At 40.0% G+C, this 20,871-nt stretch overlaps 1 protein-coding gene across 2 annotated transcripts in view; it reads right to left on the bottom strand.

Moving 5' to 3' along the window:
* Positions 1 to 20,871, bottom strand: part of arnt2 (aryl-hydrocarbon receptor nuclear translocator 2) — a 51,015-nt gene that overhangs the window by 8,737 nt on the left and 21,407 nt on the right. For both annotated transcript variants that reach the window (XM_018692873.2, XM_018692874.2), the window contains 10 exons: positions 16,525 to 16,590; positions 14,880 to 14,965; positions 12,033 to 12,109; positions 9,693 to 9,827; positions 8,636 to 8,710; positions 5,675 to 5,826; positions 1,478 to 1,553; positions 802 to 925; positions 596 to 698; positions 296 to 434 (listed from right to left, as the gene is read on the bottom strand). In XM_018692873.2, the coding sequence (XP_018548389.1) occupies positions 296 to 434; positions 596 to 698; positions 802 to 925; positions 1,478 to 1,553; positions 5,675 to 5,826; positions 8,636 to 8,710; positions 9,693 to 9,827; positions 12,033 to 12,109; positions 14,880 to 14,965; positions 16,525 to 16,590 (1,033 nt within the window). The remainder of the gene's footprint in view (positions 1 to 295; positions 435 to 595; positions 699 to 801; positions 926 to 1,477; positions 1,554 to 5,674; positions 5,827 to 8,635; positions 8,711 to 9,692; positions 9,828 to 12,032; positions 12,110 to 14,879; positions 14,966 to 16,524; positions 16,591 to 20,871) is intronic.

The raw sequence follows: 20,871 nt of genomic DNA, 5'->3' as shown, positions 1-20,871 counted from the left end.
GCAGAGTGTGTGTGTAAGACAGATGAGCCTGTTAAGAAACATATGCTGAGCACATTCCCTTAGTGAGATTGTGAATCTCTCTCTCTCTCTCACACACACACACACACACACACGAAACATGGCAGTAAGACAAGTCCATCTGTTAACAGGCACCAGACACAGGAGTCTGGGGTACAGGGGGAGCAGAGAAAATTAGTTTGGCAATCATCAGACACGGAGATTGCTAACTTTATTATTGATATAATGGTTTACTTCAGCAACAAACACTGTTTGTGTGAGTATTTGTGTGTGTTACCTGTCCAGAGAAGGGGGGCCGGTTGCCTGACCATGCCACCTGGCCGGGGTTGAGCTGTCTGGAAATCTGAGCTAGATTCTGATTGGATGAGCCTGATGGCTGGATGTCATTCACACCAGGGACATGGATCACAGAGGAACTGTGTGTGCACAAAAACACAAACAAAAACACAAAAAAGTCAAGCTACACTTTCCTCCAGAGAGAGACACACTGCTATCACACCAGCTGCCTAATCAAGTGAGCTACGGCTGCATCCTCCTGAGCGCTACATGAACTAACACACATCACAGTAGCACGTACCTGAAGCTTTTGCCAGAGTGTCCCTGCTGGAAAGGAGAGCTCTGGGAGTAGAGCTGCTGTCCTCCAGCTGTAGAGGAGGGGACCATCATCTTCTTATCTCCCGCTACACACACACACACAGGTGATGAAAAGAAATGCAAAGCTAAACCAACAGCTATCAGGATGTGGGTATGAGGTTTGTGTTTGTGTGTGTGTTTGTGTCGTACAGCCAGAGATGCCAGTGTACATCTCAGCAAAGCGTGGGTCTCTCTCCTGGGAGAACAGGGCTTCTGTCTTGTCGATGTTTTTCCCTGCCTCGTGGACTCCACTGCTGACGCTGGCCACAGGCACCTGAGGGTGAAGGAGGGCATATGAGTTGTTTGGGTTGACTTGATTTAGCGTATAAAAAACAATAACACAATCAATCCACAGGCACAAGCAAGTACAAACAGATGTCTCACACGCTGGGATTCCTTCCACTGTTTCATGCAAATGAATATGTTCAGTTTTTTTGCTGAGTGGGCAAACAAGAGGGAAAAGATGCTTTGTCAAACATTGCTAAAGCCGTGATTACAGGACAATTCCTGTTTTTTTTTTAAGCCTGGGACTTCAAACCATGCAGTAAAAATCCTCTCTTGTATAAAACCTGTGTATCAAGCAAATAAATTACACAAAGTCACATCCAAGTACAAAGAAATGTGTTATTTTCGTATACAGTTTCATACTGTTATATGTTAATTCAATATAATATGCAATATAATACAAGGCACATCTCTTCACATGAAGGTGTATGATGCATCACCTTTACATTTAGATTATTTAGTGATTACTCCACTCATTTCAACTAAAATTCAAAAGAATCAGGAGGCATCTTCCTGAGTAGTTTTAGAGCAGAGGGGTCACCTGGGAGAGGTCGTAGGCAGTCAGTCCATCTCTCTGGTGAACCTCCAGCTCTGCTTGCTGCTGCTGCTGTAGCTGCCTGCGAAACCCAACACACAACATTTACACTATTAGTATCTCAGACAACAACAAGGAAAGTGTTTCTTGGAGCAGGAGACCCTGAAATACAAACTGAGTAAACCCAGAGGACGTCAGACAAGGATACAGGGAAAAATAAAAAGTCTGTACATTTGTGTAGAATCTGATTAAAATCAAACATTGGACAAAGAGTCAAACAATGTACAGTGGTTTCTATATTTACGTGACGTGAGCTGACAGGTAACTCCTGATTGGATGGTTTTAGTGATGTCATCCTGGTCAGATAGCACTTACTGAACCTGATATGTTTAATTATCTTATCTTATCTTAGGCGTCACTCGGAAATAACGGATGATGAGCTTTATCAGCTGAGACTGCGACTGTACCTCATATAACATGAATAATGATGGACAGGCAGAAACACGACAAGAAGGAGGTGTGTTTTACTTTGTGGTCGGTATATATCATCTATCACTCGCTTCTTAAAGAGGAACTGCCGAATTAGACAAAACACCTGTTTCACTGCTGTACACTTCAAATGAACTGGGTTGTACAAAGCAAAACCTGAGAATTCAGTCGATTTTAAAAACCTGGCATAGATGGACAAAAACTCTGCGTTAGCATTTCTTGATTTCAGATTTACAGACAACACATAACTTCTATCAGCCAAACTAAGAGAGAAGTGACCAAGAAAGAACTCTGGCTGAGCTCCAGAGATTCTGTGTGGAGATGGGAGGAACAACAACCATCATGACTGGTGTCCTCCAGACATGATGCTTAGAACTGAGGCCAAACAGTTCAATCTTGGTTTTATCAGATTGTTTTTGACAATCTGAGAGTCCCTCTGGTGCTTTTTTTGCAAACTTTCACTGTCTGGCCACTCTGCCATAGATTGGTGGCGTGTTGCAGCGATGGTTGTCCTTCTTGTTTCTCCCATGTCTACACAGGATCGCACCTCTCTTACCCAAGGTCCTTCTCAGTCCTGTCTCTGGCTCTGCAGGCAGCTCCTTTGATCTCATGGCTTGGTTTTTGTTCTGATATGCATTGTCAGCTTTAAGAATTTATATAGACAGGTGCGTGTCTTTCCAAATCACGTCCAACCAGTTGAATTTACAATAGGCGGTCTCCAATCAAGGTGGAGAAATATCTCAAAGATGATGAAGAGAAATGGGGGGTACCTGAGCTAAATATCAAGTGTCATAGAAAAGGGCCTGAATACTTGCAATGCAATTTTTCCTTCTTAGTAAATTTGCCAAAATTCCTAAAATCTCTTCACTTTGTGATTGTGTGGCTTTGAGTGTAGACTGATTTTTATTTTATAAAATGTGAAAAAATTGAAGGGGGTATGAATACTTTCTGAATGCACTGTATATTATAGCTCCTGTCAGGTGAGGAGTTATATTACATGTAACCAGAGGACACTCATGACATGAGGACTGTCCAAACATGCACCACCTGAGTACACACAGCTGTTCACTGTGCACACTGAGCTGCTCTTGCACAAATTCAACAAAAAGCTCTTTCAACACTACAAGGCAGTTGCCTACTGTGTTACCATCTGAACATAACATACATTACATTACATGCACACACATACAAAGAGGCGACACACAGGTATTAATCATGTTATGAGGACCTGGAGAAAACCATCTGCTTCTGAACTTCATCGTTTCCTGATAATCGTGATTCTTTCTCTGTTTTTTCTTTTTACAGCAACCTCATAAATCTAACACATATTCTGTTAATACTCTGCCTGCCACCTCAGCCTGAGGGGACTGTTCACTATGATTCATGCCTGTTACACACATACACCCATGCATACACACTTATGACTGAAAGCTATTAGCTGTATGTTGACATTTGTAATTGCTTGAGCTCACGGCAGTCCTTAACTGACGATGACGGCTGAGAGAACATGAAGGAGGGACAGGACATGAGAGGCTCTATTTTCATTCTGCCACAGGGAGGCAAAATGCAGTGGTGCACAACTACGAGGCACACTTTTCTTCCACAGTATTTTGTTAATTTTATTCAGCGAAATCACAGCCATATAAAAAAAACACCTAAAATCAGACAGCCACCTTTATTCATGATTTGTTTGTCTTTCCAATCTAATTTTCCATTTTTGAACCAGCTGACATATGATCATGCAGACGAAGTTTGCAGAAGTTTTTCTGTTTGACTTGCGATAATGCTAGCTAGACAGAATAATCTTATCAGCTCTATTATCCATAGCAGTTTGTAGGTAGTCTATACTGACGGCCTTTTCTTTTTCCTGTGGTGAATCTCTACAGCCGTCTGAAGGAAGCAAATTATCTGTTCTATCTGCCATCTCTACATTTTCTACCACAAATCATCACACCTTGTGGATACTGACACAGTGAAAACAGTTCAGTCTCAGGAAATATTGTACATCAATTAAAACTTCTTTCTCCACTAAAAATCCCTCAGGACTGTCTGTTCCTTTCCTCTTCCAGAGTGTTTCAATTCCTCTGAGACCTTAAGATCCAGACGTCCGATGACTAAAATCCTTCAACCGGTTAAAGTTTACAGTTATAAGTTTATAAGGCTATAAAAAATAACTGTGACACGACTTGAAACAGTAACAACGTCGTGGATTGGCAATGTTTTAACACGCAGCCGCCTTGCTAGCATCTACCAATGGCCTGTATGTGAGGCGTTTAGGAGACATCTGTGAGAAACATTATTATCAACAACTCTAATTGTCCTTTGGGATAAATAAAGAGATTTATTACATTTCTTTTTTAGAACGGAAATGACCATTATTTTCAAAACTGATTCATGTATATAATGAACAATGTCCATCACAATTTTTCTTAACCCAAAGTGATGTCTTCTAATTGTTTGATTTTTTGAACAACCAGTCTAAAACCAGAACAACCAGAAACCAGAAACATATTCAGTTTACAATGATGAATATTCAGAATTTTTGCTTGACTAATGACAACTGCTGTTGTGGATTAATTTTGTGAATTAGGTGGCTAATAACTTTAGCTCTGCTCCAAATAATTTATGAAAGAACCAACAATTGTGATATTATATTTTGTCAATATTGCTTTTCATTCATCATGATACATTAGCTAACATTAAAATACATTATATTCAGACATTTATGCTGTGTTCTTGAAGCAGTGAAATAGTCTGCTGCCTTGTGTTCATGTTTGTTTTTCAGAGCTGAGCTCCAACATCCAACAAGGCACAAGACAAACAAGAGGCAGCTCTGTGGAGCAGAGCAGTTTACTGGGACTTTCATTTAACATGTTGTTAACAACATGGAAATCAATAAAAGTGGGTAAATATTATCCCTGTTGCCTTCAACAGTCTGGGGACAGACACAGTTTCTTTTCAAAGGTCTGGATAACATCAGTATTAATCCTGACAGTGCTAAGGCAGCAGAACGAGGTGAGAAATGTGAGTCACTGACGTCTCAGGTCAAATCAGAGCAGAGGAGAAACTCATTTCCTACCAAAAGATATACTGAGCTAAGGATCAAACTCATCTGTACATCTGCTAAGAGTCTTGTGTCTTGTGTATAATAAACCTCAAACAAAGTCTATAGTTCATATTAATGAAACAAGAAAAGTCATAAAATGATTACAGCAGACCTTTCTAAACTTACTAAAAGTAAATTTACTTAAAGGAGGAGCAATGTTACCTTAACTCAACCACTGTGCCCTTTTAATTGCTGTTATCAATAAATCTCAGTGATGTTTATTTTGGAGGTAATGTGATGAAATGTAGCTCTGGGTCTGGTACATCTTCTATCTGTGCAGCTTTTTACACAGTGTGTGTCTGGTATGATAAAGTTTACCTTTTTTTTGTGCCATAAAATATCTAGCAGCAGTGATGACTTTATTTGTCCCCACAGGGCAGTTGGTTTCTCTTTAGAGTCTATCGGTCTTTAGGGAGGCGGTCTAATTCGGTCACAGCTCGGGTTTGGTTTTTGGCTTTGCTGTCTTATCTTCAACAGAGATTCAGTTCTAGTTTTGTATGAGGAGAATAAAATTATACATCACACACCTCACTGATGCTCTTTGACTTTGATTTTACATGGTGTTTTGTATATGTGTGTTTGTGTGAAGGTGTTAATGAAGAACCTACTTGACGTTGGTGTTGGTGCAGATGATGTACTCTATCTCATCAGAGTACGGGTTTTGGAAGGTGAAGCTGCTTGTTCGGATCAACATCCACTCTCTGTTCTTCATTCGGAAACGATACATCACCGACAGGACCTGACCCTTCAATTTCACCACCTGCAGAGAAGAAAATCACTGATTAATATTGTTTCTGTCATGACTTAATCATCAAACTGAAGGGAGAATCTTAAAGAGTGGAATTAGCAGCTGATTAATAACACTGATTTCTAAGTTTTGAAGTGAGTGGTTTCACAGTCCCAGTTTCTGCTGTTTCTGGGCGACAGGCTGCTGGTAATAAATACTGTGCTCCTCTGAGCCCATCACTCCACTGACTGTCAGTCCGAGTAATGAGAGCACTGCACTTCTTCCCAATGTGAAATGGATATAAAACGACTTTGAAATGAAGTGCTGAGGAAGGCCAGAGCAGCTGATCACAGATACGAAGAACGTCTCAGTCCAGACAGAGAGCAGAAAGAGAGGAAAGGAAATGATCCTCTGGTAGAATGATGTTTATTTTGCTGACAAATGGGGCGGATACTGAGTTCTCTTTAACCAGCTCAAAAACACCAAATAAGCAGATCAAATGAACTAGATAAATCAAATAAACCAGATACCCAGATTAAATAAAACAAATACCCGAGATATCTCTGGCCAACCCTCCCATCTCCACCCCCTGTGTCAGGAATGTCTCCACAGGGGTTTCCCTCCCACTGAAAGGCTTCTGCACTGCGCCGTGTTTTTGCAGAGTGCCTTAAGCTGAATGAACGTAAAGAGGCATACAGATGATGTACTGCTAAAAAAAGATCTCTGCACATTTAGATCCATGTGTTTTCACTTTATTTGTGAGCTTTCCATCTGTCAGATCTTCATCAGAACATACAAAACTTAACAATAAGCAGACAAAGGTCTTTGCCTGCATTGATCTTTTTCTATTATTTTATTTTTATGCTTTTAGTACTTTAAGAAAGAAAGTCGTTCTATGCACTGAAAACAAAGCAAAACAACAACAACAATAAAAAGAGGAGGAGACGTGGTTTCGCCTTGGCAACAGGAATAACCTGCCTATCAACAATCAGCGTTTATCATTTCAAACCCCTCTGAAACCCAGACAGTCCTATCTCAAAGGCTATTTTTATTCTTTAGCTATATATCTGCATGTAACAGTATCCACAGGCTGATTTTTAACCTTGCTTTGTGAATTGTACAGCACTTTAGGTCAACTTCTATCACTTTATAAATAAAGTGAATTAGTGGGAGGTAACACTAAGAGTACATTTTTCAAATTCACTAATTTATTTTGTGGATTTTAATCAGGAGCACCCAGAAACATGTCCTTCATATCTGGCTCTAATGGTGATTGAGTGGCTAAGTACTTGCTGACATATGCAAACAGAATAATCGGTGAACCCAATCAGTCAGCCTGGCGGCACTCTGAAACCGAAACATGCTCAATGGAGGCTGGCATGTCTGCTAAAAGACGAGACACTTGGCGAATATACTCGAGTAACACGTGTTGATGTATTGTGTATGTGTGTGTGTGTGTGTGTGTGTGTGTGTGTGTGAGCTGGATGAGAGCCAGAGTGTGTGCAGAAGGAAAACATTCCTGGTTATAAAAGCCTAAAGGGTAAAGATCAGACGTTTCATGGATGGATCCATCTCTTACGCACTGATCACCACAGCCTCCACTCTCACATCGTAACATTCAAGTAGGTACTTGCCTCAAACTTCACTAAAATAAACCAAAAAATATCATGTTAAAAGGAAGGTCTTTTGCACCTTGGTAGTTTATTACTAAACAGTGAAACTCTATGTGTCTCAGACAATTTTCTGCACTGCTCAGTGAGAGTTTCAGTAGTGTCCTTTGATGTTTTTCATCATATCCTTGGCGAGAGAAGAGTCTGTGTGGCTCTGTTGTAGCTGTAAAAGAAACAACTGCTTTGCTTTCTGATGTTTTCCTCATTCTGTGGATATCTGAGAGTCACTCTCATACGCCTGGGTTCCATTGTTCAAAGTATTAGTATCAGATTCAGGTCCCGATTTATAATTTTTAGTCATGCAGGTCCATCACTTCTGCCAGTGTACTTTATGTCAAACCAAAATGAAGCTTGGTTGTTGTCTGGTTAATGTGCTCTCTGCAAATCTTTGTCTGTACACCAGTGTTTGTGGAGTCTGAATCTCCTCATGTAACTATGATGCTCATCAATAATATAATCTACCCAATGGTTCTAAAATCCAATATCTGGATTAAGTTGCTTGTGAAAAATAAGGAATCGTAAACTACATCTATCATAGTACAGGTTCTGAGTTAAGTAGGCAGCACCAAATAGTAAATTTTGCTCTTTGGCTTTCTTACACTGGCTTCCCTTTAAATGATTAAATTTAATCTAATCACTTCTAAGACATTACATAATGTGGCTCCGCTCTGTCAGCACTGGCAGATTTCTACAAGGGTTTGAAAAAGTCCAGATTTCTCTAGAAATCAAATCACAACATCAAAATGATGCTCAGGTTATTTGGCGCTACATGTATGTGAGCAAACACTCTCTCTTTTGAGACTGAACAAGAGCAGACTGAGGTCCAAGATAACTAACAGTCCCAGCAATTCATCAGTCCAAGGCCCAGCATCACTGTGGTGAGTGACATTAACTAGTGAGAAAATCATCTTACGACAGTGCACAACACGTAGTGTGTAAAACTCACTCACTGAGATAGTCTCTTAAATAAAAACGCTAATGACCTAGGATTATGTTTTGTTTTCTACATGTGGCTCCTGGCATGAAAAGTTTGGACTCCTCTGTCTGAAACATCCTCAATCTGTAACACTGGTTCAGAAAAGTTTTACTTATTAACTTACAATAAATTTACGTATTTCTCAGACACACAAAAACCCCTTCAGGTCTAACTAACAGTTCCAGTCTGGTCCTACCTGTTGGAAACTTTCTCTAAGGTGACTCTGGTCCTCAGGATGGCAGAACTCCAGGATATCTTTTCCCAGCAGGTCCTACAGGACAGGATGACAGTAAGTTAATGGGAATTAATGCTCATGAAAGAAAAAGATTTGATTAAACATCCTACAGTAGGAATGCAATGTCTATAAATTAGTTTTGTTTATGTAATAAAATGGTTGTCAGTGGCTGGTACAAAAAAATCAACTAGAGCCAAAAACTAATGCTGTTAACAGATAACGCTGCATAGTTTGCAGACATTAGGTCTGAATGTGACTTTGTGGTAAATTGACCACCATGTGTTCCAGCTCAGTGTCTCTACATTTTCCTTAGATTTTGAAATTGAATGAATCATTCATCAAGCTATTAAATGCACGTTAGCTGAGGTGAGAGAGTGATTAAACACTGACTGCAAATCTTCTATTTAAAGGTGGAAGGTAATTACAGATGTTATAATGTAGGTGATTTAGTAAATGAAATACCAGATACTTCATTTGAACTGCAGGATAAATGGGTTGCAGTAAAAGAGTAAAAAGTAAAATGGTCTGTAGGAAAAACAAGAAGAGTTTAGGCGCCTCCTCTGAACAGAACGCACATGTATTTGTTTTGAATGATATAACTCTCTGATTCAGAGGTTTCTTGTTGAGTAGTGGGGGAAACAGTCAACAAAGGCACATGCTGACTGTTCCACAGGAATGTGTTTAACATACCAGAATGTTTTTCAGCCTTGTTTGCTTATTTCCACCGTCACCACAGTTACTCATGTGCATAGCTGGTAATGCAAAGTTCTGCAAAGTCAGGGAATTTATTCGTCATGCAGATCACGAGGAGTTCATCTGAGAACATGGCGTGACTGGGGCATTACAACAGAGCCTGAGCGAGAGAACTCGATCATGGAAAAGGCACTGAATTATTTTAAGGTCAGAGGTCAAGGTGATTGGAAACATTTGGTTGTAATTCACATATGAAGCCTTTAAAACCTGGCAAAAAGGATGGTAACACTGCTCCATTTTTCACACTACACTTCTGTTAGCTAACCTGAGGCTGATAACCAATGACGTTGATGCAGCGCGGGTCAACGAAAGTGATGACGCCATCCGAATTGTGACGTGACAGGAACTCTGTAGGCACCGACAGGCCGTTCATATCCATAGAGACTGGAGAGCTGGTCACCTGAGAGAGGCACAGACATATTCGACATACATCATTTGGGTATGAAGAGACGTATGTTTAAGAAAGGAAATGGAGAGTTGGAGCACAAATACGAGTTTCCACACTCAGTCTGAGACTCTTTAACAAAACAATCAGAAGTTGTTCCCTCTACTTGGGCTCTGACTGTCAACAGTGGCAGAGTGCAAGCTCACTGAAGCTGACAGCAGATTCAGAACAAAACATTAATGTTTAATTAATGGAAACCACAGCGTCCACGATTGATAGTTCTTGCTCAAGTCATAATAAAATGTATCAAATATAAGGGAGGGAAAATGGATAAAAGAAAATACAGTACAATCCCTTGAAGTGATAATCCATCCGAAATCTTCTGTGTAACAAACACTTTAGTGAGTCAGAATCCAAAAGTGACAAGTTTCCTCTATGAGAAAACAAACAACAAAAACCCAAAAAACAATAACAAAAAATATCCTAGAAAACCCTAAAACCACTCCTGCAGCCAGTCCACTTCCTCACGTGACCTCAGATGCTCAGTTTCTTCAGAACATGGCTAAACTCACCACTGTTCCAGCGATCTCCCTCCTCTGATGGAAGCCGTCTAAGAAAAGAGTCTACCGCTAGAGGAGTGGTTTAAGAAGCTTCTATGAACAATTTGGATACTTTTCTTTTTTCTAAATACTAAAAGTTATTGTGTTTTCACATCTTAAACCAGCACCATGTGAGCTGAGCAAAAATACAACATAACCTAGATGACACAACTCAAGAAAACATGAGTTCACTGCAGAGCGTCCAACATGGTTATAGGCGGGTTAGCTGTTTGCTTTTGATTTGCAGTTTCAGATTCTTTCAACAGAATTCTCTGTATCTGATGTTGTTCACAGTGGTCCAAAGAATTCTCAGGGAGTTTGTGTGTATGCTCAGACACATGAAAAATTAGGGGGAACATTGACTTCCTGTTCCCTCGTCTTAAAGTCAATGGGTTTTTGGTTAAATGTCTGAAATAAGGTCTGTGGTTTTAACACAAGCTCAAGACATTTTCATATTTTATTCTACAACATAAAATCCATCAGTAAATCCTCCACTCCTGATGTTTGAAGCTTTTACGTGTCTTAAAAAAGGTGGTTGCTAATGAGTGTCTAAATGAGACTACAGAGGTTGTCTGGGACATTAACATGAAAACTGATCTACTCACCAGTCCACCTTTACAGCCTCGTTGTGTTTATACTCACACTCTTTCAAACTATCACTAACTTTCTAAGAAGAAAGACTTTTGTAGAAGAGGTCACTGGTTGTTTGAATGTTACTTGTTGTGTTTTTGGTGAACTAATTTATCTCATGAATCAAATTACTTCTTACCTCTGCAAAAAACTAAATTGCCCAGCAATGATTTCTTCATTTCTCAAAGTAAACATCTTCTAGACCTCATTCAACACTGGCCTGACTCCCATTGTGATAAGATCTTTGCCAGGTGTGAATGACGTGTGCATTTTCTTAAGAACAAAGTCCACCCAACATGTAGAAAGGTCACATGACTCAGCTGTTTCCTGCTGTCTGTCAAAAACAGATGAGAGGGCTCAACTTATTTTTCCTCCACTGAAGAGGAGGAAAAATAAGTCAAGCCCACACAGCAGCGTTGCTTCAGACGCTCTCGAGAGAATTCTAGAACGCACAAATGAAGGTCATGTGACTCAGTGTGGCTGAGCTGGTGCTAGAGGACTGACTGCATACACAGTAAATAATCTGAGTGTTTGTTGTTTATTTATTTCTGCTTTAGGATGTAACCACCACGAAACAAGCAACAAATTAAACTCATGTATTACTGTTGATATTAGTGACACCTTTTGCTTCCTTATTTTGTGAACAGAGGTGTTCACAAGGCAAACCAGCTTCAGGTCTGTGTTGTTTAACCAACCAGTGATGGATCAGCCCTGCAAAACCCCACCCCAGCTGAGAGTACCCCCCCTTCAGAGGTTTACTCACATATTTTTTGTAGGTATCTTTGGCCAGTTTATGTCTTTATTACACAGTTGACAGTAAACACATGACAGAAAATGAGGAGAGGGTGGGGAAGGTGGAGAATTAGCTGCAACAAAGATATCCAGCTGGACTCAAACTGGGGATGTTGCAGCAGTAAGTTAAAAGTTCAGCAAAGTACTGGGAAGAAAAGAGGAATCAAAATGTTTCGAGTGACTGTGCCGCCACACTCACCTGCAGTCTTCCGATGGCCACTAGGCAGTATTTTCCAGTCTGACCTGCCTCTGTGTCTTCTTCTGGTATAGTCATACCTGAGGAACGACAGAGAGAAAGAGGGAGGTATATTAAACAGGCATTTCATTTAAAGTGTTACCCTTATTTTTCTATTTGCCACTTGAGCAGCAGTGAGAGGTAATCTACTGGCTGACACAGCCGCTGCTGCTGCTGCTCCTGTACAATGATTTATAAGTCATGTTTTCACCATTAAGCGTCCTTCACAGTGCAAGAAGGTTTTCAGCCACAATACCAGACTGTTGACATATTTCATTCAACAAATACTCAGACTTGCTCCTTTCTGTCTAGTACAAATAATTCAGTAAAAGAGAAGCAGGGAAACAGACAACTCAGTTCCATTCTGGCATGATAACTCTTCCACTGTTTGTTTTGTGCTAAATCAAATATAAAGCCACGTTAAGCAAGTCGCAGGAGCAGTGATCTGAGAAAACTAATTTTTCCTGATCAAAAACATTGCACGTTCGACTACTGAAGCTACGTAGCAGCAGCTGCTATCTTTACCTTTAGGAGCACCACTTCAATCGACACACAACATAGTCAGATTTTTTTTCCATCTTAACTGTACTACTGGTCAATTTACAGAAATAATAGTGCGCTATTTTATTTTAATGGAAAAAATTTAAATCTACATGAAAGCTACACTTTAATATGCAGGAAAATGAATCTGCTGTGTACCATAAAAAATAATAATCACAAAATAAGACAGGTTAAACAAGCCAGTGAAGGGATATGACATTAGAGACTAACTAGAAAGATTTTTTTATTTACCACTGGAGTAACCCATTAACTGGTATAACCCTGAAGAGTAGTATTATTTCCTGGGTTTCACTTTAGCATTTTATTAGCATTATTTAGCATAATGTCTCATGATAATCCAAATATTCTGTCACACGTTTCTTTTTTTGAACCCAGATTATAACAATTGTTGAAAAGCCATATTCTAAACCTTGTCTGGATAATCTCAGAAATACCAAAGAGGATCCACAGTTCATCCACAGGCCACAGGGAAGAGTCTACAAAACTATAAATGTAAAAGCTCTATAATCACATCCAGGCTGATCTGGGTGGTGTTTAATATGCAGAATTCACTGAATTTTATTCTGATGAAATGCTTTCCAAAGAGATGAGAGATGATAAAAATAAAAACTATGACTCTGTCCTCACTTGTGGCTACATTCCTCTGCTCTAACACAGTTCAGTCGACAGCCAGTGCGCTGGTGCTCGATGTGCAACGTGTCTGTGTCTGCAGAGCATCCATCTGCAATTTATGAGTGTATGTGCGTGTGTTTCGCCTGACGATTGTTTGCCAGCAGTTTCATGTCCAAAATATTCCAAAGGAGTATTTTTAGTGCAAGGAAGTGAACCATATGTCAATGATTTCTAAACACACATGGTATGTGTGTGTGTGTGTTGTGTGTTGTGTTACACCTGGAGGTATTCCAGCCTGACCTCAAAGTTCACAGAGGAGATGTAGTCATGTTTTACTTGATGTTGTTGAGTTCAACCGCTGGACTTTACCACATCAGCCATCGAGACACCTGGTCTGAGACTCAGGGGGTACATTCCAGTCTTTGTCTCTGTAAACATTGTACGCTGTGTTTGTGTGTCCTGAAGTCAGAGTGCATCTGAGGATTTGTGTTTTCTCAGATCTGCTGTGCCTCAGATAGTGATACACGGTACAGTATGAGGCTGAGGTTAGCATACTTTACATAACAGGTAAGTTAAAACAAATACTTCTCATCACAGGATTCCTCTAATATTCTTCTAAAAACAAGGTCTTCTAAAATTTGAGAAAATATTTTATTAATCTTGTGTTTCTACAGTTAATAACTCCCATGGAAAAAACTGAACTGACAATGTGTCAGTTCATCTCTCAAAACGTTTTTTTTCCTACTGGAGATGTAAGGGTTGATTTATGTCTTGCAGACCTACTTCTAAAGACATTATGTCTGGCGACGTCAGAAATTAAATGTGTTTATAACAGCTCGAAGTGAAACACTGGGAGGCAGAGTGAAAAGCTGGCCATGATGGGGGCCACAACCATTTTTTATCACCAATGTGTGAAAAGATTGTAATGTGGCGCAATGAATGAGCCATTCCCCGACTTACTCTGTTGCCTGTTACACCCTGTAGACTAACTTCTATGTAAAGGATTCAGGGTTGAGTTTTCAGGATCCCAAGTGCCCCGTCACAATAAAAGTCTCTCTTCTGAGCTGCTAGAGCACCAGCAGTGTACTGTCGTTACCTTCAAAATGGAGTCTGTCACTGTTGCAAAACGACCAGTCTGAATGTTGGTTTTGAAGGTTAGAAAAGTTTGGAAATTTACTAAAAAATGCTCAACAACCCACTGACACTAGATTAATTTAACCTCATAATAGCACGAAATGTAATTAAGTAGTGAAGCAGTGAAGAAAATAAGTATTGCTATTGTGACCAGAGATTCAGTTGAGTCAGTAAAATCTGTGGACTGGGAACAGGTGAGATCAGAAATATCTTTGGCCTTTTTTCTTTAATCACAGTGAAACACTGTTAGTATTTGAATGCACTGATGTCAAATGTGTATACTGACAGACCATAGCTGCTGGTAAACAAGCAGACTACATACATTGTACAGTCACTCTGATACCAGAACCAAACAAGCGGTTGTGGGTCTGTGGTTGAATCCAGGTCCTGGTCCAGAGCTGTGCAGCTGCTTTGGGTTAGACCAGGCCACACACTCATGCAGTGAGGTGAAGTTTGGGTAAAGCAGAGCTAGAGACAAGAGTGTCGTTGAGGATGTGTACAAACCTGCAGGGGGCCAGGCTTTGATGTAGCCAGTGCAGTGCACCACAGAGTACTGAGCTTCTCCTTCTTTTGAGGGTCCAAGGCCATTCCTGTCCATGAAATACAGACACAGCAGCATGTTAGGTACTCAGACACAGCTGTGGAAACAATACAGGCCTTCTCAGACATTTAGAGTGGGTCCACATTACCTACAGTAGATCTGTAAGTGCATCTTTCTCTGTCTATTTCAGACCTTTGTCCAGACTAACCAGGCTTTGTGGCAGTAAAGTGAAGAAGACAATCACCAGTTGTCTCGAACGTTCACTGTGAGGGTTCATTTTAAATGTCAGTGTAGCTGAATACACCACAGATGTTGTCAATAACCCTGGATTTATGTTCAGATGACGTCGCAGTTATAAAATAAGGATTTTATCACTTCAACACAGCAGCTTCAGAGTTACTGCCAATTAATCTACAGCATTTAAAGGATTAAATCACTGTTTCATATTTGATAAGTTGCCTGTCAACAAAAGCATAAAAAATGGAAATAAGAACAACTATGTCATGAGTTCGGCTGCATTGAAACATGTAACAGGCCGTCACTTGAGAGACTAACTACCTAGGTGGGAGATGTGTAGCAGCCAAGTTAAGAAGATAACTTTCTGTCATGTTTAACACACATTTTAAATGTCAATATAGCTGTGATACATAACAACTGTTGCATTTTTGGTTGATGTTATCAGATGACATCCTGAGCATGAACGTGGCACTTTGGAAATTTAGTCTTAGTACTTAGTACCCATAATAAAAAAGGAGATTGGTCATGTACTAAGAGGTGGTCCTGTTAAAAAAAAAATCTATGAAAAAAAAAATTTGAAAGCTAAGATCTTAAAAGCTGTTTTGGCTCATTAATATGCACTTTTGAGACAGTCTCTGACTTTAGCTCCAGTCTGCAGTCGAGTCGTGAGGTGACAGGTTTTAACATCTGATCATGAGGAAAAACAAGCTGTTTCTTTTTAGCTTGTAGTTTATTTGTTTCAATTCTGTCATGAAGATCACGCTGCTTGTTTCAATTCTGTCATGAAGAGTCACGCTGCTTTGGCCATTAGCAGTGTCTGTTCACACTGTAAAGACACTGTTTATATAAGGAATATTATATAAACTGCTGTATTGTTAATGTGCTAGCCCTGCTTAAAATCACACTTAGTTTTATTGATACTGATACTGAAGGAGAGATAACCTTGTATTTTCATCTTCACTACAGAGAGAACTCTGCTGTACCGTCTCATCTTTCACTGATTATCAACTCGAGCATCTTCTGAGGATAATATTATAATCACACATTTTCAACCACAGGGTGAAAAAAATATATGGGCACATTAAATGATTCACTTCCCCCAAAAAACCTAGTAGTGTATGCAGATATTCCTGTACCAATGGGACAACCTGGGCAAAAGCAAAACACACACAATGCCTGTAAAAGCAAAGATTGTAAAGCTGAATTGCCAAGGATGCAGGTGACAGACAGGCCCCTTCACCAATTTAATATTAAAGGATATTAGGATATAAAGAATAGCAGGAGGATAAAATGTCATTAGATGAATGGGTGATGAGGGCAGAAAGACGTTATAGTGGATCATAACCATGATTAGAGAAGAGGTTCTTTTACCTGTATCTCTTCCTCATGTTAGACAGACGGTTTAGGGAGATGTGATCCAGAGGAGCACTGCCACACCTGCACACAAAGACGACGACATACATTACACACAGTGGTAAATGATGCCGGACAATGTTTGTTAACTTGACCACAGTTCTTAAAAAACCACGCTGGCCTGTTCCACTAAGAAAACCAGAATCACCATCCTATTTCTTTTTCATTATGAGGCAACTATGTATTCCAATGTCTTAAAACAATTCACCACATTTTCCCCACACACTGCTGCATCATTCTCTGATGGTGACGCTATTTACAAGAATGAAAGTCTCAAAAATGATGTGACATTGTTTCATTAACGTCAAAACTCAGCACAGAGAAAAACTGAATGGTTCTTTACTTTATAGGGAAGTAAATTCAAACATATCATACAGTGAGAGAATAAAAGGGTCTGTGCAGTGTTAAATTTAAAGGACTATGGTATGAAAATTACTGAATAAAACAAATCCACATTTCTCAGTCTGAGAACAACTTAGTGTTTTGGAAATGAAACTGAATCAGTCTCTTCTGAATTCATCGTCCCTGAAGCAGATTTCAGGTAAATCTGATGAGTTACAGAAAAAGTTCAATAGTCAAAGTTAAAGTTCAATAGTCTGATAATCAATAACAGAACTTGCTCTGCCTCTTTGTCTGCTCTACAAAACATCCTGCCAATCCCCCAGCTATCACACAGATGGAAAACCAGGACTCACTGTATAAATCTGAGCTGACAGCTGCAACACAGATAAACTTCTTGTAGAATCATTTCAGAATCAGGGCTGTGACTAAATTTTATTTCCATTATCGATTTATCTGCTGATTATTTTATTGATTAATTGTCTTGTCACAATTTTTGAAACGTCAAAATCACATTTTCAAAATGCTTGTTTAATCTGAATCAGTGTGAATCAGCCTAATCCTTAAGAAATTTAATTAGACTATCATATATGACAGAGGAAAACTTCAAATCATCATCTCTGAAAAACTGGAATTAGAAAACTTTTGGCATTTTTGTTTAATCGATTCCCATATATAGCAGATTAACTGAGTTATTAACTAATAATTTCAGCTCCTCATTATAATAATATTTATACTGTATATACACAGTGAGCACTTCATTAAGAACATCTGTGCACCTGCTTTTCCATGTAATTATCCAATCAGCCGATCATGTGGCTACAGTGCAGTGGGGGAAAAATGTGATCTCAGTGACATGAGTGTTGGTGTCAGACTGGGCTGGTTTGAGTATTTCTGAAACTGCTGATTTCCTGGCATTTTGATGAACAACAGTCTCTGAACTTCCCTCAGAGGGCTGGAGGTGGTGTAATGACGAGGGGAATGTTTCTTTGGCACACTTTAAGCATCTTATCATATCAGTAAATGACTGTGTGAATGTCACATCCTGTCTGATTATTGTTGCTGACCATGCGTTCCAGCATGTGTTGTTGTCCGGCAGATGAAAACATCACCAGCCAAAATATCCGGTGGAAAATCTGCCAATATCTGTTGTGTATGTAACTCTGGTATTTCAAACCTGGGCTTTATTTCCCCTGTAAATGACTGATAAGGACAAAACTCTTTGGTGTCAGTGCAGTACTGATCAAGAACAACTGATCAAGGCAATCACTACCAGACTGCATTGACAAAAACAGTAATTTTACAGAGCAGAAGACAGGAGCTGCTGGAATACCACTACATCCACCATTGGTTAATTTGTCTGTGTTGTTATGTGACTTTCAGTGGTGGAAGAAGTATTCAGGTAAGTAAAAGTAGCACGGTAACTAGCACACTAACAGACCAAGGCAGCAGTGTCTCAGCAGCTTTGGCATTTTGCTCTGTAAAATTACAGTTTTTGTCAATGGAGTCTGGTTGAGATAAAAAGTGATGTCTGGTGAATAAAAATGTCTATCTCCTGTATGAATCCGATCCATAATGTCGTCAGATAATTAGAACAACAATCTGAGTCTGTCAGTGACAAAACCAACCACTTCAGTGGACGTACTTTGACGTGAACGAGGGCAGTTAGTTTACATTGCAGCAGCTGTTGAGTCTTGAATCTTGAATTTTATGACGGCCATATTGGCCTGATATCATGTTTTCCCTGCTCAGTGTATGGAATGAACCTCAAATCAAGCAGGTTACAGACTGAGGGATGAACACGATTGCTTCCTGCTGAGTTTCCTTGAGGCCAGCAGGAGCTTTTCTTTGGAAAGACCAGTCTCGTGGCTGCACATTACATAAGCCTGCCTGGATCCAATAATGGCTTTCCTGAAATGTTAGTCCTGCTCATCATGTTGTGTTCCTGTCAGCCAGTGTTTTTGTATGTGTCACAGAAGTGGTTGTATTTCACTGCTTGCTTATAGCCTCTTTCAGTCTGTCCAAGCAGCATGTTGTTTGAATTATTCAGGATCTGGAATAGCAACAGAACAGAAGAACATGCCAGTCCAACAAATTCTTAACTACATTACTGTGTGGCTCTCATGCAACTCGCAGGCCTTTGTGACAGATCCAGACAAAACAAGGCTACAGCAGTCCCTGATGAACCCACACACTCTGGCACTAACACACACAGAGCGTGTCAGAAAGAAATTGGAAAAGGTATGTTATTTTGTTAAACTAAACATGAGCTCTTGCAAGCTCTTGAAACAGTCAAAGCTACTTTGAAGTAGTTTACAGCCAATGAGTACTGAGGGCTGTGGGGCAAACTGTGTGATATCGTGACACAGAGCAACGAGGAAAGAGACAGATTTAGCATTTAGGGTTTTTAAAAGGGTCAGGAGTTACGGAGTAGAGATGGAGTGACGTCCAACAGACGGCAACAATTATGAGAATATAGATGGCAAGCCTGCAAAGTCTAATTATTGAGTGTATGGAGACAGCAGACATTTACCTCTGAGGAGCAAAAATATTAATGTTATTATGTCAGGATTGAATGGCATGTCACTTCAAGTTCATGTGGTGTGAAACCGGCTATGGCTCCATGAAGATCTCAATTTAAACAACAGCTGTGAGTCATATATCATCCAGGTTCAAAGCAGCTGTTACAGAACAACAACTCTGTCATCCACTCGTCATGTCTGACAAGCTCAGAAAGCCTCACTGGACGTTATCTGCCCAGCAGGGCGGCCTGCCCTGTCAAAACAATGGTGGGTGAAACACTGTGTCATAAGAAATACAACGAGAAACTGTGTCGGCATTTCTCGTCTGAGTAGGAATTTTCTTAACTTTGCTTGATGTCGCTGTCTCCTCCACATCTTCTGTCTTTCCTCATACTCGGGTTTGTGTTTGTGTTTGTGTTTGAGGTGGTGGAACAGATTGGATGTGTTACCATCCTTTGGAAGAACTGTTATTTATTGTTTTTTTTTTTTTCAAACTTTGCATATTAAAGCTGTTGTGGCTCCTCATTTAGCTCTGCCTTCCACCATGTTTGTTCTCACTCTGCATGTGAGCTGCTGCCTGTGAGTGCGTCTCACACACACAAACACACACACACACACACACACACACACACACACACACACACACACATACACACACATCATCATTTTTCCTGTATATCACAAACAATACGATATGGCCCATCCTTACTATCTGATAACGAATGCTTCCCTCAGCAGTTGGCAGAGACAAAAACAGAGCTAAGGAAATGAATACTGGAATTACGTTCACCATGACTCCAAATGCGTCTGCTGAGTCTGCTGAATGTGTAAACAACCAGGGATTCAGAGTGAACATAGCCCTGCATTCAATAACAATGTAAAGGAGCAGTGGTGGTGGGTGGGACTCAGTGAAACACTGTCTAAGACGTCCAGTTGAAGTAAGCATTCAAACAGCAAACAGTAAAGACGGTTTGTAATCCTCACAGACAGGATCTTGAAAATCATCACAGTGACATCTCTGCCATAACAGTTGCAGGTTGTAGAAACACAATATTCATATTATCACATTATCTCTCCTTCTCTCTTATTAGCAGAAAACAGCTTCTCATTTTAGCACTGGTTAAAATTACTAAGCAGAGTCACCAGCGACAGGTCATATCAGCTGTCGTAAATTCCATCATCCTGATGAAAGGCCAAAATAAAATATGTAATATTCTGTTTTCTGGTTGCAGTGCTCTCTGCAAGCTGATAACTGTACTCAGCCAAACATTATTTGGGTGAGAGGACCTTCCACTTTCTAACACAGCTGTACAACCACAAGTGGACCTGCACAAGCACAACAAGTGCAAAGCGGTCTGTCTTGGATGCACAGACTCTGCTGGCATCTTAAAGTGCACCTGCTGTTTTGGTTCATGTATGAGCAGCAGCACAAAAAGCAAAGGGA

Source organism: Lates calcarifer, linkage group LG2 (genome assembly GCF_001640805.2).
Source record: "Lates calcarifer isolate ASB-BC8 linkage group LG2, TLL_Latcal_v3, whole genome shotgun sequence".
NCBI classification, from domain to species: domain Eukaryota; kingdom Metazoa; phylum Chordata; class Actinopteri; family Centropomidae; genus Lates; species Lates calcarifer.
This window is presented reverse-complemented; position numbering and strand designations above follow the sequence as displayed.